The sequence below is a fragment of the Myxine glutinosa genome, chromosome 6 (genome assembly GCF_964187855.1).
Source record: "Myxine glutinosa chromosome 6, kmMyxGlut1.1, whole genome shotgun sequence".
NCBI lineage: Eukaryota > Metazoa > Chordata > Myxini > Myxiniformes > Myxinidae > Myxine > Myxine glutinosa.
In genome coordinates, this window is record NC_136266.1 from 23,838,150 (window position 1) to 23,858,029 (window position 19,880).

Below are 19,880 nucleotides of genomic sequence, written 5' to 3' on the forward strand. Positions count from 1 at the left end.
GGAGGAGTGGGAAGGGGGTAACAAAATATGACCAAATGATCTCATGCTGCCTTCCCTTCTCCTCAGCTCACACTGCCTTCCATTCCCCTACCCTTCTCCTCCTCCCTCCCCTTCTCCTCCTCTCCCCCCCCCCCTTCTCCTCCTCCCCCCCCCTTCTCCTCCCCCCTCCCCTTCTCCTCCCCCCTCCCCTTCTCCTCCTCCCTCCCCTTCTCCTCCTCCCTCCCCTTCACCCCCTCCCATTCCCCTTATATTCCTCTTCACCCCTTCGCCTCAACCTGCTCCCTCGCCTCCACTTCTCTCACAAAGCAACACTACGTACGTTTCCTGGCAACGCCAGCTACCTTTGCTAGTTTATATTTGTGTATCTGTGTGTGTGTGTCCCCTCCATAACTCTAAAAGCATGAAACCTAGTGGCCACACACTTCACAAAGCATACTTATCAAACACCAAGTGAGTGCACAAATGAAAACTGGGTGTTTGAGTGTGATTAAACACCCTTTTTGAAGATCATTTAGGAGGTGCCCATCACAAAGAAACAGAATAAGCCTTACCAAAATGGTGGTGCTCCATCTGGGTCAACCCTCCTTCACATCGCTAGGTTCTTAAGCCACCATTTTGTTTTGGCTTATTGAACCGTGCCTTGCCTTGGAAGCATGATATACTCTAACGGACTAATTAAAGCATACAATTTAAATCTGGATTCGGATTTGAGGATAAGTATATTGTCGTATAGACAAAATAAGTATCGAAATATGGAATGAAATCTGAAAAATTTAACAGCATTAGCGATTCTTATAACAAAGTGTATTTATTTATTTAAGCAAGGCTGTCATCCCTCCTTCTGCTCTGTTGTTTTAATTCATACCTCCATAAGACAGGTTGTCACTCCACTGTACTCACTGGAACCTGAGATACTTATAGGAAACCAGAAAATTTGAACCATCTGTTTATAAAAATTCCCTCTATTTGACAGACCCAGATTATGTCTATTTCAAAGTATTAAATAATTTGGCATTGGCAGGTTGGATCTGCCAAATACTTTGGTCATTTAAAGCAGAAACAATCAGCTTTCTATCACTTGCCAAGAGTAAGCCTGGCCAAAACAGTAAGTTTCCTGTTTGGAATGATTTTCAATTTTGGTTCACTGCCAGACAGAGTAAAAGCACTTTTTGACGTCGTTATGTCGACCTATATGCCTCCGCCCACATTATTACATAATTATACAAACTTGTACCAAGTTTGATTTAAACCCCTTGAGCCGTTATCAAGCATCACATTTTTACCTGGCATAACCTCTGACCTTTGATGTAAAAATCGAATCAGTCTTGTCATGCCGAATCCGATCGTGCCAAAATCAGTGTCCCAAGTTTGGTCAAAATCCCATCAATGGTTCATAAGTTAGCGCAATTACAGAATTTTTACCAAACGGGACCTTTGACCTTTAGATCCCATAATCGAATAACTTCATCTTTGCATCATTTATACATACTTTACCAAATTTGACTTGGATCCCTAAAATCACGGTAACAAAAACTTTTCATAAACAGATGGACTCATGGACGGACAACCCGAATCCATAATGCCTCTAGCTACGTTGTAAGCAGAGGCATAAGAATTACCTTGCTGGTATGTGCACATGCGATCTGCATGGAATTTCGTACAATTTGCCAAATCCAGATGCAAAACACTGCTAAACTGCAGGTTCGTGTTCCAATTTGTATTTTACAATGTTCAAAATAGAAAATTCAATTTCAATCAGGTAGTTCCTCAGTCACAGTCCGACGTCTGCAGACAGACAGACAACATCATCACCATCATCATCATTGTTCTGTGATGACAGACAGAGACAAAGTGAACCAACTGCTTAACCCAGCTTTTTGCTTCGTGTACAGAGTAACAATTGATCTCAGAGCCCACCCTTCCCTAAAATACGTCCTTTATAGTCCATAGCTCGATGGCCATACTTTTCCACAGGCACAGCCTTCTCTTTAGAGCACACCAGGTGCCATAGCATTGGCATGCTGAACAATGATTGACAGGTGTCTGTTATGTGAAATTAAGAAAAGATCTGCAATGCTGGCTAACTCACCATCCACAAGTACCTTCCCACACAGATAAGGAGATAATACTTTAGGCACAGACCAAAAAGTTGTTCCTTCACAAAGAAGTCACACACGTTTCCAAACTTATCGTACAGTCGTGGCCAAAAATATTGGCACCCTTGCGCTTTTTTCAAATAATGCACAATTTCTTCCAGAAAAAATTTTAAATTAAAAAATGTTTTGGTATCCGCCAATGTATTTCATTGGTTTGCAGTGGAAAAAAACAAAACAAGCTAAAAAAATTAATAAATCTTAGCTTATTCCACATAGAAATCCTAAAATGTCACGCACAATATTATTGGCACCTTTAAGAAGTTGTTAGCAATGATTAGATTTCAAACAGGTGATTCTCCTTTACTTTGGAATTGAACTCACCTGTGGTGAGTTGCAGGTGCCTGCAATATAAAAATCACTCATTCAACCAGTTTGAATGGAGAAAAGGAGTCATACTGCTGTTTTGTGTCACTGTGTGTACCGCAACGGGCATGGAGAAAAGAAAGAAAACCAGAGAATTGTCTGAGGAGGTCTGACACAGGATTGTAGCCAAGCATGTACAATTTCAAGGCTACAAGTCCATCACCAAGACATTTGTGTTCCTGTGTCCACCATACGCAATGTTATCAGGAAGTTTAAGGCCCATGGCACTGTAGCCAAACTCCCTGGACATGGCCGCAAGAGAAAACTTGATCGAAAATTGCAGCAAAGGATTGTTCGAATGGTGGAGAGAGCACCTCGATCAACTGCCAAACAGATTCAAGCTGATCTTCAGACACAAGGTAAGACAGTTTCAACTCGCACCATCCGTCGCCAACTCAATGAAAGGGGATTCTATGGTAGGAGACACAGGAGGACCCCACTACTGAGAGAAAGAGAGAGAGAGAGAGAGAGACATAAGAAAGCTCGACTGGAGTTTGCCAAAACACACCTGAACAAGCCAAAATCCTTCTGGGAGAATGTCCAGTGGACAGATGAGACCAAATTAGAACTTTTTGGTAAAGCACATCATCTCTATGTTTACAGAAAACAAAATTAAGCCTTCAAAGAAAAGAACACCTTCCCTACAGTCAAACACTGAGGAAATTCAGTGATGTTTTGGGGTTGTTGTGCTGCCTCTGGCAGTGGGTGCCTTGAATGTGTGCATGGCATCATGAAATCAAGAGAATCACAGCATTTTGGAGTGCAATGATCAACCCAGTGCCAGAAAGCTGGGTCTCCATCGAAGGTCATGGGTCTTGCAGCAGAACAACGACTCCAAACACTTCAAAAAGCACCCAGGAATGGTTCAAGACAAAACACTAGACTGTTCTGAAGTGGCCAACAATGAGTCCAGATCTAAATCCCATTGAACATCTGTGGGGAGATCTGAAAACAGCAGTTGGGAGAAGGTACCCTTCAAATCTGGGAGAACTGGAGCAGTTTGCACAAGAAGAGTGGGTCAAACTGCCAGTAGAGAGGTGTAGGGAGCTCATTAATGTCTATAGGAAGAGCTTGACTGCAGTTATTTTGTCCAAAGTCTGTGCTACCAAATATTAAGTCTCGGGTGTCAATAACTTTGTCAATGCCATTTCTTTTTATTTTCTGATTTAAAAGGATATATTAAGTTCTGAATCAAAAACAAAGGTTCGGTAATATTAACAGTGAAATAAAGAATTGAGGAGACCAAATACTTTTGTCAATTTCAACTTCGTTTTAGAGAAAATTGTGAGTTATTTGAAAAAAGTGCAAGGGTGCCAATATTTTTGGCCATAACTGTCGGTCTTGGACAGCTGGTAGGAAGCAGCACATGCCATTTTAAAGTCTTTGGTGGGACTCAGCCAGGGTTCCATCCATCTACCTCCCATGCCCGAAGTGTACACACTCTATCATTTTCCACTGAGTCTGGTACCCACATTAACTCACTTCCTCAAGCAATTTCTCAACCTCACTATAAATTGCTCTGCACTCCTGGATCTTGGTGCTATAACACTCCTCAGTTTAATCGTACCGCTTCAAAAACTTCCCAACTTATCATAATCAACAGCTGCAATGTGACAGCTGAGAATACAGACAGTGCCTTTCCAGATAACAAAGCACTGAGCGAGGCGGCCCACCCAGCCTTGTCCCACCCAAAACTGGAAGCAAACACTCAAACATCAAGAAGCAACTGTCCAGCTCATCCTTGCTCTTAAACACAGAGCGCTTTGGAGCTATAGTCTACACAATTTTAAGACGACCATAATTGGAGCAATGTTTGAGAATGCATGGAGGGATTTTTTGCATAAACATAAATCTAATATACAAACAATGATTAAAATCATAATAGGCTTGGAATGAAGAGCAAGACGGATAAGAATAACATTTCAGAACCTTCATATCAGATCAAATAAAATATGAATTGATCACCTAATATCAATGAGTGTGTCATCCTTTGGTGACGACATTCAGCCGGCTGTCTGATATGCCAGCATTTTCTGGTGGATGTTAAAGATCGAAACAGTACCTTTTAAAAAGAGTAAGCCATTGTGTGCAGCTTCCTAAGACAAAGTTTAAATTATTGTCCTGATATACTACAGGAGAAATGCATCAGCGATTGCTCTGCACATCCAGGAATGATGCAACTTGCAGCATATGCATGAGTGGTCAAGAATGCAAACTTAAAAATGGATAGTGAACGAACAAAATAAAAAACAAGAAGACGTCATGCGAAGCACGATACTTGCAAAATCCGCCCCCCACCCCCCAAGAAAAAAATTTCCATTGATACAGCAAATTGACATTGACGTCAAGATTAAAATCAAGATTAATTTCATCAAGATTAAAATTGACAATCTTGATCAAAGCTCGGATCAATAGGAAGAAAAGTGACGATTTTTCAGTTGAAAAATGATAATTTTGGAAGGTTGACCTTGTTGACCTTTGACCTCAAAAATAGTTCGTTTCCCTATTTAGTGACTCAATGTACAAATGCTGTTCAATTTTCAAGTCAATTCGATGAAAATTTAGGATTTTAGAAATATGGCCTATGTTGACCTTTTGGCCGATGTTGACCTCAAAAATACTTGGTGGTTGAATTCAGTGACCAGATATGCAAGTCCTCTTCAAATTTCAAGTCAATCAGATGTAAATTGAGGATTTTAGAAATGTGGCCTATGTTGACCTTTTGGCCTATGTTGACCTTTTGGCCTATGTTGACCTCAAATATACTTGGTGGTTTAATTCAGTGACCAGATATGCAAGTCCTCTTCAAATTTCAAGTCAATCGGATTAAAATTGAAGATTTTAGAATTTTGGCAAGGTTGGTGACCTTTGGCCTATGTTGACCTTTTGACCCCCAAAAGAATAGGCTTCTCAATTGGGACGACGTATACAACTTGGTGAAGTTTCGTGACGATCGGTTTAGAATTGTGACCTGTAGGCCGGTGACAAACAGACAAGCAAACAAACAGACAGACAGACAGAACCACAAACGCAACCGACCAATATACTTGAAAAATCTTAGATTTTGCAAGTAATAAATAGCACAATTCAACAAAAACGAAAATAAATTAACTACATAGGTGACCAAACATCAAGCGTTTCAAAAACTACCTTCATCAAGCCGCTGTCACACCTTGACGTTTTAGCCAGCGTATGCCGACGTATGAAAAATTTGGCGAATACGCTGGCACACGTCGAATACGTTATGGGTAAGTTTTGTATACGTTAAGAGCACGCTGAAGCATGCTGGCATACGTCGTAGTACGCCGAGCTCGCCGACAAATTTTGTGCATGCACAAAATTTGTCGACGTATGCCAGCGTACGACTCACACGTTCCGCATACGCTGGCCATAAGTTGTAGGCACGTTAGGCGATCGTTGACACACGTCGACACACGTTACTTGTAAGTTACTCATAAGTCGAAATACGTCGAGATAATATCTAGCGTACCCGAAACTTATTTCTAACCTATGAGTAACGTGCTTTGAACCTATGTGTAACGTATCTCCAACGCATATTGACGTATGTAGACGTATTTGACGTCTTCCGGACGACCACAGAACTTACTGAACGTGTTTCTAACTTACAGCTACCGTATAATGGCGTATTGGCAGCGTTTAGGGGAATTGGTATATACAAATGGGGTTCACAGGAGGAACCCGTCAGTGTTCCAGACTCCATGGTGAGCAGATGTCCATGTCATCCGAGAGATGGAGGATCCGGCAAGGCTGAGATGAGAATACCTACGAGCTGTCCTCCAACATCAACATGACCTCATCGATTTGACACTGTACCAGTTGCGTGCCAATAGAGCCAGGAGAAGAAGAGGTGAACGAAGGAGAAGGAACTGGGTGAGACCATGGATCGGGAGGCGACGGCAGTTTGGCATGTATGACCAGCTCATGGTGGAACTCCGTGACGAGGACCATGCATCCTTCACCAACTTCCTGCGTATGCCCCCAGCGATGTTCGACGAGCTGCTAGCCAGAGTGGGTCCAAGGATAACCAAGCAGTACACCTTCTACAGGGATCCGCTTGAGCCTGGCATGAAGCTGGCACTGACTTTGCGTCACCTTGCCTCTGGAAACAAGTATGCCTCGATGAAGTTCGGATGGAGGGTCCCTCACAACACCCAGTCCCTAGTGGTCAGAGAAGTCTGTCAAGCCATTATTGACGAATACGTGGATGAGGTGCTGGTTTGCCCAAGTACTCCTGATGGTTGGCGCGCCATAGCTGACAAGTTCTTCCAACGATGGAACTTTCCCCATACACGTGGGGCACTTGACGGGAAGCACGTGGCCTGCCGCTGTCCTCCAAAGAGTGGGTCCCAATACTTCAACTACAAAGGATTCTACTCCATTGTTCTGATGGCGCTTGTGGATGCTGACTACAAATTCATTTGGGCAGATGTCGGCGGTACTGGATCAGCATCAGATGCGCAGATATACAATGACTGTGAGCTGAAGGAATGCGCTGAAGACAGTACCCTTGGTTTCCCTGACCCTGAGCCTCTTCCCAACGACAACCAGGACGTGCCTTACTTCTTTATCGGTGACGATGCCTTCGCCTTACGACCAACCATGATGAAGCCATACAGCCTCCGTACCATACAGCCACCTTGAGAAGCCATACAGCCACCTTGAGAATCAACCTGTGTGTTGGGAGTCCTTGAGGCTGACGACTGTTGAGAAACTCAGTTGGGAGGTTTACTGGCTGATATTCATGTCACTTTGGCAAGAGAATCATAATTTCTTTCATGACCGGGCAGCGAACGTCATTATGTGCGACATTACGTCACTCCTACGGACGTGAAAACATTTGTTTTCCTTAAAAATATATTTAAAATAAATACAATAGTACATAAATTAACAATAAAAGAAGCTAAAAAACAATTTAAAATACAATAAAAAGCACATTAAAAATATATAAATTCTTACTGACGTCTAACGAATCTGACGAATCTGACGAATCTGACGAAGTCTGACGAATGAACAACGCATCTTCAACTACAGGCTTAGCCGAGCAAGGAGGGTAGTAGAAAATGCATTCGGCATCCTGGCTAACAGATTCCAGGTTCTGCTAAGTACCATGCAGCATCACCCCTCCACTGTCAAGCTCATTGTCAAAGCATGCTTGATCCTGCACAACCTCATGAGGACCAGGTAATTCATGTTTACATAGCATATATTATACAGTATACAATGCAATTTAACTTTTAGCCTCTGCTTATAAACATTATATGATTTACCTTAAATGTTATATGTATCATTATATTACTTTTTATTGTACAGCGCATTAGAATATATTGTTGTGGATATGATTGTGTTTTTTTTATTGTTTTATTGTGGACCCTCCTTCCTCCAGTTGTGTATAAAGGTCAAAGTGCGTCCCGTAATTAGGTCATAAACAATCACGTTAACCAATCATAGATTTCCCCCTTGTTGACAGTTATTTCCTTATTCTGTGTATTAGGTTAAGGCTCCGTTTCCACTAGTTGACATTCTCCATTGCACCAAGTGAAATAAGGTAGATCCCCTTTCATTCCCATTCCCAAAGCCTTTCCTGCCAACTGCATTCGCTGCAGCTGCTGGGCGGTTTTCACCGCGACTCCATTAGCCACGAGGTAGGCTTGGAGAAGAAGGGGGAGGAGCCGCCGAATCCTGGGCGTGCCCGCCCATCGTCATCAAGGGTGGAGCCAGAGGGCCCGTGCCGACCAATCAGGGCCGAGGCGAGCTCACCGATGGGCGTGTTCTAGAGGCCGGCGGCTTGATCGCCCGCGGCGTTATAAAAAGCGCACGCGGAAGCCTTTGGGGGGGTTCCGAGTTGAGTCAGAGATACGGCAGAAGTGCGAAGTGCGAAAGAACAAGTGCGAAGTGCGAAGTGCGAAAGAACAAGTGCGAAGTGCGAAGTGCCAAGTGCGAAGTGCCAAGTGCGAAGTGAGAAGTGCCAAGAGAGAGTTGCACAGAGGTGCCAAGACAGAGTTCTAAGGAGCAGCTTTGGAGAGCGCACGGTGCACCGGAGGAGCTTCGCCGTGCAGTTTGGAACCGGGGCGGTTTTGGCGATCCCAGCTCGAGCATTGACGGCGGCTGTCCGCTTCCAGCCCGACCGATCCCCGCTGAACCTTCCTCTCCCGCCAAGCTATTCCTCCTTCCGATCATTCCTGCCTGCAAATTCCCAATTCGTGTGAGTCCGTCTTTGTTTGTCTTGTCCTTGGGTTTCTAAGTAAGACTGCATAGGTAAGCTAGAATTTTCATTGTGTCTCCTTGATTTCTTCTGTAAATTATTTTATTATCCTTCCTTCTCCTTGGTTTCTTTTGGTTGGAAATAGCAAATAAATTATATTCGTATTTCCTACTTCTGTCTTCCTCTTCTTCACATCCGTGTCGCCTTTGTCTTTTCCCCATTGAATATCTGTGGCACGATTCGGTGGCACAAACATACCGCACAATAACAGGTCATGCTGGGAGATTAAGCATATCAGCACATGTCCGAAAAGCTCATACAACTGCATCTAGAACAGCACTCAGTAGAGAGCATACCTCCACCAGACTAAACCAGTTTACGTTTTGTATCCCACCGATAGGCCGGATCCGGACTCGGATCTGAACCAAAATCAAATACTTGTTCTCATCACCTCACCAACGCATCCACCAAGTTTTGTCATAACTCACCCACTACTCTGGAATACCATGCTATATCTCAATGATGACAAATCAATTAAAACATTATAGTAACCGGATCCAGATCTTCAACAAAATTTAATAATTTCGTCCTTGTCGCACACCAAACCTCTCCACCAAATGTTGTCCAAATCCATTCACAATTTTTTTTAGATATCCTGCTCACAGACAAACAGACAAAGACAGACAGACAGACAGAGACAGGGGTGAAAAGAAAACACCTCCGTCCACCTTTGGTGGCATGCTACCCACTTAAAGCAAAGTTAAAAAGATGGCAAAACGTTCCACCAGGAATCATCCAATATAGAATTTTGAGTTTAAAAAATTCAATTTTGACTTCTGTGGCATAAACCCAGAATCAAATCCAAAAAAAAGCTCATTACATATTTCATGCATCTCCCAATGTTGATTGCATATGCAAAGTTTCATTTTAAATGTTTTAAAATGTGCCGTAATTACATTTTTGATGCTACACCTATAGGCCCCACCCCCTGTGATACTGGTCCTGCACCTCCTTGCCATGTGGTGATAATAACCAAGTTTAGTGAATTTTTGAAAAACCGTTTAGGAGATAGCATGACAAACGTACAGGACAGATAAGAGAGACAAGATTACAATATCTTCCTGTTTTTATTTTTTTTTACAAAAACTATCTTCCTCACTGTGCCTGTATCTTCTGTATCTGTATCTTCCTTACAATATCTTCCTCACTGTGCCTCATCCCATCACCATCAAACCCTTCGTTCTCCTCATCCTTCCCTTTCTTGTAACTCGACTGTATTCTCTGACACACTATCAACTGCTCTTCCTACCTCCCCCTCTCATCTTTCATATGACCCTACCCGTCCCCTCCCCTCTCCTCTCCTGCACCCGATGCTCACCCTCTCTCCTCATTAACGATATGGACCTCAAACATCCGGGGCCTTCCCTCAAACCTGATTGATCTCTCCATTCAGGTTGCTTCTGACAATCCAGATTTGATCTGCTTCACAGAAACTTTCCTCCTTCAAGATGTCTCTGATTCCTTAATATCTCTTACTGGCTACTCCCTCCTCCGGTATGATAGACCTGAGCCTCGTCCTGGTGGTGGGGTTGCTATCGTTATCAAAAACTCTTCCTCACTCTCCTTGCACTGTCCTCTCTCCACCCAACCCCCAGGAGTACCTCTGGCTACGGCTTCCTCTCCACTCCCACCTTTTGTTCATATGTGTTCTGTACCGTCCTCCAAACAGTGATGACTCCATTTACATGTCGCTGTCTGACAGCATGGACCAACTTCTATCAACTCATCCCAACTCTCTCTTCCTCATATGTGGGGACTTCAACTGTCATCATGCCAGCTGGCTGGGTGTGGGTTCCTCTCTCACAGCCCATTGCACCTCAGCAAAGGACTTCTGTGACTCATTGGGACTGACACAATCTGTCAATTTCCCAACCCGGATATCAGTCAGTGGAGTATCTTCTCTTCTAGACTTGGTTATGACAAACTTCCCTGCAAATGTCTGCTGCTCTTCTTCTGCTACAATCGGTTCTTCTGATCATGTGCTGGTTAAAGTGGACATCTCCCTGGCCATTCTCAGGGAGCCTCCTCAGCGCCGACGAGTCTGGCATTTCACTCAGGCTGACTGGCACAGTCTGCAAGCAGCCATCAATCACCTGGACTGGTCACCATCTCTACTGCCTCTGACATCAATTCTTCCTGGGAATTCTTCCAAAGCAAACTGCTCTCTCTCTCATGCACAGATTTATCCCATCTCGTCTTCATCCCCTCCCTCACCTCAAATGGCTACACAGTTGACACCGCACGTGACAAAGCCGAATGCCTCAACTCAGTGTTTGCCTCAAAATATTGTGTCACAAACCCATTTCTCTATGTTCCCACCTTACCCAGTCGAACCCAACTGCTCCTGGACTCGGTGTCCTTCTCTCCTGACAAGGTGGAGAAGTTTTTGTCAAACCTCGACTCTGATTCTGCAACTGGACCAGACGGCATCAGCCCACGGGTCCTAAAATCCTGCTCTGCCGCTCCATCTCACCCTCTCTCTGTTCTTTTCACCCTCTCTTTTGCTCAAGATCATCTGCCAGCATCTTGGAAATCAGCAAACATTACCACTTTACACAAAAAAGCTGCAAAAACAGATCCTTGCAACTACAGACCAATCAGCCTGCTCCCAATTATCAGCAAAGTCATGGAATCCATCATTGCTTCGGATATCAAATCCTTCCTCTTCTCCAATGGCTTGATCTCCGATCATAAATTTGGATTCAGACCAGGTCATTCTACTCTGGACATGTTGCTTCTACTGTCTCAACAATGGATGGAGGTCCTAAATGCCAAACAGGAAATCAGAGCTGTCTCCCTTGACATATCACGCGTCTTTGATACGGTCTGGCACCCAGCTCTGCTTACCAAACTCTCCTCTTATGGTATCCATGGAAATCTCCACGCTTGGCTTGCGGACTTCCTCTCTGGTCATAGTCAACGTGTGGCCCTGAATGGATTTCTCTCATCTCCTCTTCCTGTTCTGGCTGGAGTTCCCAAAGGTAGTGTTCTGGGCCCTGTGCTTTTTCTGGTCTTCATCAATGATCTCTCCAACTCTCTGGAAAATCCTCTCTATCTCTTTGCTGATGACTCCACTCTCTGCAGCTCCATTCCTCATCCCTCAGATCGGCAGCCTGCAGCCTCCTCGCTCTCTGCCGACCTGGACAAAATCACAGACTGGTCAAACAAGTGGAACATGTCTTTCAATCCTGACAAATCTCACACTCTTGCTATGTCTCTCCGAAAAGACTGACTGGAAAACCCTCCCATCTACTTTCTCAACAATCCTCTCCAATAAGTTCTGTCGCTCAGGCTTTTGGGTCTCACCATCTGCCATGATCTTTCTTGGGAAAACTATATTTCCAAGCTGGCCTCCAAAGCCAGTCGCCGACTGGGCATCCTCCGTCGTGCGAAGTCCTTCCTTGGCACACCTGAGCTCCTCACCACATAAAAGGCTTTCATCCGCAGCTCAATGGAATACTGTTCCCCCCTCTGGGCCGGTGCTCAAGCCTCACACCGAGCTCGACTTCACGCTGTTGAAACCAAAGCTTTCAGAATCATTGGAATCTCCTGCGATGAAGCTAACTCCGGGGCCTTTCACTCACTCAGGTTGGTGGCAGGTTGGCAGGCAGGTTGGTGGTCTTTCTGTCTTCTACCGACTCCTCTCCGGCCTTGCTCCCCCAGCTCTCTGTGCTCTGTCCCCGAAATATTCCTACAGGTCGCACAAGATCTGCCAGCAACCCTCTTATGGTTAAACTGCCAAAATCTAGGCTCTCTGCTCACCTTCACTCTTTTATTCCCCTTTTTTCCCCACCTCTGGAACAAACTCCCCCACTCCCTTCAATCCCACTCCTCCCTCCAGGTCTTTAAAACAGCTGTTCACCACCATCTCTTATCTTCCCCCATCCAAAACCTTGATCTTTTCTACCCCCGCTAATTCACCCCAGATACACTTTTTCGAAATTCCAACTTCTTTCCTGGAAGTCCTTGCAGTGTCCATCTGTTTTATCCCTCTCCCACCTCCCCCCAAGACCTCTCCCTCCCACAGTTCTCTCGATGTCCCTGCTCTCAAATGTTGCGTTTGTGTCCTTCGCCCTCTCTCCCCATCTTGTCTACCGCTCCCCTTATTTTGTGTGTTATGTGTTGGTTTGTGTCGGTTTGATTTTTTGTGTGATTAATGATGTTAGCTCTTTCACGAGCCTAGATCTTGTATACAAAAAAAACAAAAAAAAAAAACTGGTGAAAATAAAAGGATCTTTGCAACTACAATTTCACTTCATGAGGTATTCAAATAAACTGCTCTAACTGCCAATTAAACTGGCTTATAATTTAGAAACCCACATCAGACCATTCCATCAATACTCAGAATATCAAAAAAGTACCGTAACTAGAATGGCCCATTTCCGAGCTAGCGTCACTCAAATGTAGTTACGTCACAAGTAAACAATATCAAACGTAAATTTTATAATTTTGAATCCACCACATTTTAGAATTGATAATCCAAAGCTATTTCATGCAATACATCAAATTCCACAATAGTTGTGCATAATCAGCATTTTGTGAAAAACAAAGTCAACTAAAACACCACTCAGTAGAGCACATACTCCCACCGTGGGTCCCCTATCTTCCAATGGTAAAAAATCCTTCAAAAAATTCCTGGATCTGGAATAATATCCTGAGCTTCACCAAAAACTAATCAATTCTTCCTTATCCCAGGGGCAATCATCCCACCAACTTTCATCCAAATCCGTTCAGAACTTTTCCAGATATCTTGTTCACAAACACACGAACATACGAACGAACACACACACACACACACACACACACACACACACACACACACACACACACACACACACACACACACACACACACACACACACACACACACACACACACACACACACACACACACACACACACACACGCATTACTCCTTGGTGGGAGTAACTAGAATTGCACTCGGTGGAGTGCATACCTCCACCAGGCTGAACAGTTTGTTTTGTATCTCAATGATGGACCGGATCTGGATTCGGACCTGAAACAAAATCTAATTGGCTTGTTCTCGTCACCTAACCAACTCATTCACCTAGTTTAGTCATAACTCGTTCATAACTTTTTTTAATATCATGTTATATATCGCTTTTTGCCCAATCTCTCAATGGCGAAGAATCACTTTAAAAAAAAAAAAAAATTCTCGTATCCGAATCCACAATCAGATCATCAAAATGGAATTGATTGGTCCTTGTTACACACCGAATCGATCCACCAAGTTTTGTCCAAATCCGTCCATAACTTTTTGAGATATCCCACTATATATCGGTTTTAGCCCGATCACTCAATGGTGAAGAATCACTTACAATTAAATAATTCTGTATCCGAATCCATTTGAGATCTTCACCAAAATCGAATGGATTAGTCCTTGTCACACACCTAACCTCTCCACCAAGTTTCGTCCAAAACCGTCCACATCTTTTTGAGATATATTGCTATATATCGTTTTTGGCCCCATCACGTTTTTTGCCCTTGGCCCTTTTTGGCCCTATCACCCAATGGTGAAGAACCACTTTAAAAAATTATACGAGCCAGATCCGAATCCGGATCTTCACCAAAATATAATCATTTCGTCCTTGTCACATACACTACCTCTTTGCCAAATTTCGTCCGAATCCATCCACAACATTTTGAGGTATATTGTTCTCAGACAGACAAACAGACAGGGGTGAAAACATAACCTCCATCCACCTTTGTTGGTGGAGGTAACTAGAACGGCACTCATTATTAGAGCGCATACCCCTGCCTGCATCCGGACCTCAACAAATATCTAATCGGCTTGTTCTCATCACATACCAGACTCATCCATTAAGTTTTGTAATAACCCGTGCACAACTTTTTGAGACATTATTCGATGTATAAGGTAAATGAGTCAAGAATGAGTCAAGGTAAATGGTGACAATGACTCATCATTGCTTGGTAAATGAGTCAAGGATTCAATTCTTTTTCGTGTGGGAATGTGATAAATACCCCAAAATACCAGATAATTTCAAATGAGGCACATATAGAACCGTGTTGCTGCTCAGTGAATAATTTTCTCCTTGCAATTCCAAAAGATAACATGAAGAAAGCAAAAAAATAACAAGGAGCTGATACTCTAGGGTCCTCACTTTTTTGGTGATATATGAATGAATGAATGGATGATCGTTTTAAGGCCATTTTCCCTGCTAGAGCAGGGGTTAGCCTTGCGGGCCCCATGACAATCATGGTTCCCTGTTTGAGGCAATGTTTTTATGGCCGGATGCCCTTCCTAGCGCCAACCCTCAGTCGCCTCTTACGATGCGCAGGGATACGGTGTACCTATTCTAAGCCGGGGTACACACCGCGATCATTCATCCCAGCAAGCTGGTACTCCCCTATGGGCCGGTGCTCCTGCCTCACACCTAGCTCGGCTTCACGCTGTTGAAACCAAAGCTTTCAGAATTATTGGAATCTCCCGCGATGAAGCTATCTCTGAGGGCCTTTCACTCACTCACCGCAGGCAGGTAGGTGGTCTTTCTGTCTTCTACCGACTCCTCTCCGGCCTTGCACCCCCAGCTCTCTCTGTGCTCTGTCCCCCAAATATTCCTACAGGTCGCACAAGATCTGCCAGCAACCCTCTGATGGTTAAACTGCCGAAATCTCGGCTCTCCGCTCACCTTCACTCTTTCATTCCTCTTTTCTCCCGCCTCTGGAACAAACTCCCTCACTCCCTTCAAGCCCACTCCTCCCTCCAGGTCTTTAAAACAGCTGTTCACCACCATCTCTTATCTTCCCCCATCCAAAACCTTGATCTTTTCTACCCCCGCTAATTCACCCCAGATCCACCTTGTTTGAAATTCCAACTTCTTTCCTGGAAGTCCTGGCAGTGTCCATATGTTTTATACCTCTCCTACTGCCCCCTTCCCACGCCCCCCCCCCCCCAAAGCCCTCGCCCTCTCTCAGATCTCTCGATGTCTCCATGTCCCTCGGTCCCTGCTCTCAAATGTTGTGTTTGTGTCCTTCCCCCTCTCTCCCCATCTTATCTACCGCTCCCTATGTTAAATGTTTTATGTGTCGGTTTGTCTTTCTGTGTGATTAATGTTCGCTCTTTCACGAGCCTCGATCTTGTATACAAAAAAAAAAAACAAACAAAACAAAAAAAAAACTCAATTTGCCGACCTCGGAAGGATGACAGGCTGAGTCAACCCCCCTGGCGTTAATTTAGCGATCGACCGGGATTCGAACCCAGGATCCTAGGATCCCAAGCCGGCACCCTAACCGCTAAGCCAACACATGAGGAATGGATATCTGCAATATGAAAGCTAAATCTTAAACAGTTTTTGAAATATCTCGTACACAAAAGTACATGGACGGAAGACCGGTTGGTCAGAGGGAACTAATTTTAATGTCCACGTGCCCAACCTTGTCGTAGGGGTGGGGAACAAAAACAGAAATAGGAAAAGCACCAACCTTGAAGATCCCGACCCAATCTCTGGCATGAGGTTGAAGTTGTGGAGTGATGCTGTATCGACACTCCAGGTTGACATCAGGCAAGTAGCTCTGCCCCACGTTGTGAAAAATCACCTGCGAGAAGCTTGAGGGCTGTTGAGAACTCCCAGAACCCACAGGGGGACTATCTTCTGGCTGTTCCATTGCTCAACTGATAAACACAACCTGCACAAGATAGACAACCCTCAGCACTTGAAACCTTTACAAGTAATAAATATAAATAAATAAATAATAAATAAATAAATAAATAATAATTGAGGGAAGAAAAGAAATTCAGTCATTTCCACAATTTGTACACTTTATCCAATGGTCATGGTGATTTGCCTCAATCTTACCAAATATAGATCCCAAGTGGCAAATATTTAATAGGGTGAAGCAAGAAGCACGACAGCACCGTGTGATCCTTTGACAGATGACTCCAACAATTTTATTCTTACATTTATATTATCTTGTACCAACACCACAGAATGCTGGTTTTGTGCTGGAATTCGACACTAAAAGCTGAGCAGAGACCACAGCAGGAATAATCAATATATATTTGGAAAAATACCTTATCAATAAATGGGCAGGCAGGATAGCTTAGAGGTAACACACACTAGTCTTTGCACTGTCTTGTCTGGGTTTGAATCATGACCCAGCTATAAACTGTCTACCTGGTGATTCATATGCAGGGCGAGGCATCCTCGTTTGTGCCATCCATCGGGAGTACGTTAAACCAGAGGACCTGTCTGCCAGAAAAGCTTGTTGGTGGACATTAACTGCTCGAGTGCGGTATTTTTTTTACCTCCGTCATCGAAGGTGGATGGAGGTTATGTTTTCACCTTGTCTGTCTGTTTGTCTGTCTGTGAACAGGATATCTCAAAAAGCTGTAGACGGATTCGGATGAAATTTGGTCGAGATGTAGGGTATGTGACAAGGACGAAATGATTAGATTTTGGTGAAGATCCCGATCCAGATCAGGGTACTACAATTTTTAAAGCGATTCTTCACCATCGAGAGATAGGACAAAAAAACAATACATAGCACGATATCTCCTAAAGGTGTGGACGAATTCGGATTAAATTTGGTGGAGATAAGAATATGGAACCAGGTACGAGTTTTTTTTAATGTTATTATGTCATTCTTCACCATCGAGATATAGGGAAAAAAACAATATTGTTGTGTCAGCCCTGTGGTGGATTTTACATCAAATAACACTCATTAACCCTTTGTGTGCTGCATCTTTTCTTTTTTATATTGTTCAAATTTTTCATTGAAAAATGACTTTTTGTCGTTTTCCAAAAAAAAATTAATTTTAATCTTGTGGCAAATCTGTCAGCACACAAGGGGTTAAACGTTTGGAGACAGCATCGCTGAACTACAAAATTGTCAGAATAAAAATATCCCGTTTGTAATTCTTCATTTCAGACAGTAACTCAACAATGGGTTAAGCTCAGTACTTCGTTCAAACCGAATCTACTGTATTTTACAGTGAGAAGGTCCACGACACCACAAATTTCTGTAGGCATAACTGCATATTTACGCTTTGGGCAAAGAAGTGCCAATAGGGGTGAGCGGGACAACGGCTGGACAACAGAGGGACAACAGAGGGACAACAATCAGCCCGATGAGGGTGGGTCCACAAAACACATTTGTCTGTATGTACTACAGTATTTAAAATGTTAGATCGTCTATAAAGTATGTACAGTGCTGTACCATTACAATGCGAGTACGTCTATAAAGTTTGGACTACAACATTTATAAACTAGAACGGCACTTATAAACTAGAGAGCATACTTCGGCCAGGGTGAACAGTTTACGTTTTGTATCCCCTCTCATACCGTGGCGTGCTGATGATGAGGGGAGTGTCGTTGAAGCTGAAGGGAAAGGTGTATGCTGCATGTGTGAAAGTGTTACGATTTATGGGAGGGAGACATGGGTAATGAACGTAGAGCAGCAACGAAGGCTGGAAAGGGTGGAAATGCGAATGGTTCGACGGATGTGCGGAGTATCGTTGAGAGAGAGGAAGACAAATGATGAATTGCGAAAGATGATGGGAATAGAGCCTGTGATTGATGCTGTGAAGAGGAACAGATTGAGATGGTTTGGTCATGTGTTGAGGAAGGATGAAAGTGACTGGTTGAGAAGAGTGATGGAAATGAATGTAGAAGGAAGTAGAGGACGGGGAAGACCGAGAAAGACTTGGCTAAAGATGGTGGAAGAAGAAATGCGGGCAAGGGGGTTAAGGGGAGATGCAGAAAATAGGGCAAAATGGAGAAGATTGTCATGGGGACCGCAAGGCTAACCCCCGCTCTAGTAGGGAAAATGGCCTTAAAATGCATGTTGTTGTTTTTGTATCCCCTCTCATACCGATAGGTCAGATCTGGATCCGGAACCGACCCAAAATCTCATTGGCTTGTTCTTGTTGCCTCACCAAATTATCCACCAAGGTTTGTCATAAGTCGCCCACAACTTTTTGAAATGTCATCCTACATATCGTTTTTGGCCCTATCACTCAATGGTGAAGAATCACTTGGCAATTAAAAACATGAGAAAAATGACCACAGTGTGGTTACCGGCTGCGACGTGTAGAATCATGAGGAATGTTGTCTTTGTTGCTAAATTTATTCTGGTTTCTTCAAACAAATGGCGATTTTAGTCCGCGATGTTCTTACCTCATACCAACGCACGTCAGAGTGTATGCGCATGCGCTATTCAAAAGGGCACCCCAACAACAACAACGCGGTCCTCTCATAGAGCTGCTCGTCGCAGCTAAAAACTTGAATCGGATCCGGATTCGAATGTTCACCAAAATTGAATCAATTATGGCTCAGTTAGCACTTTCTTCAACATTGTAACAACAACTAAATAAACATTACTTACCTAAAAAATTCACTATGGGTGATCAAAGAGGCTCCTTCGGAAGAAAACGTGAAGGAACATAGTTACACAGCACTGCATAGACTGTCTACCTGCATCGCACCTTCAGTATTCACTAATCACGTGATACATTTTGAGCGCATGCGCACCGTGCACTCCGTGCTTCGACAAATGAAATCCAGTACGGCATGCACGAGGCGATACCCCTCCCCGTTATTAAATAATGGCCACCAGCGCTGTGTCAATTTAAGAGATAACTTATTTGGGGAAAGTTAATATTGATTTATACACAATTAGACGATGTATTTGGAGAACATCCTGCATCCGGGCCTGTGTGGATTGCACAGAGCAACGCATTTTATGTTATATTCGACTATAAAGTGGGGGGGAGGGGGGGGGGGATATGTCCCCCACCCATCGACGCTCATGCAGCACCCTGTTCAAAATCCAAGTTGTTGCTCTCACCTACAGGGAACATTAGCAGATGTGTGTTCTAGCAGTGATGCAACCAGCAGCAGTCATGTGCTATGTATGAATGAATGACAAACCAAACTAGATACACGGTCGAGTGTATACCTGACCACCAAGTTTCGTCCGAATTCATCCACAACTTTTTGATATCGTGCTATACAGTATATATTTTATGGCCCCATCTCTCAATGGTGAAGAATCACAGGAAAAAAATTCAGATCCTGATCTTCACCAAAATCTAATAA

The 19,880-nt window shown here is 43.7% G+C and overlaps 1 protein-coding gene across 9 annotated transcripts in view; it reads right to left on the minus strand.

The window, feature by feature from the left end:
• The window catches only part of TAX1BP1 (Tax1 binding protein 1), a 249,415-nt gene that overhangs the window by 214,697 nt on the left and 14,838 nt on the right, over nucleotides 1-19,880 (minus strand). For all 9 annotated transcript variants that reach the window (XM_078779689.1, XM_078779688.1, XM_078779687.1 and 6 more), the window contains exon 2: nucleotides 16,267-16,470. In XM_078779689.1, the coding sequence (XP_078635815.1) occupies nucleotides 16,267-16,449 (183 nt within the window). In that variant the 5' untranslated portion in view covers nucleotides 16,450-16,470. The remainder of the gene's footprint in view (nucleotides 1-16,266; nucleotides 16,471-19,880) is intronic.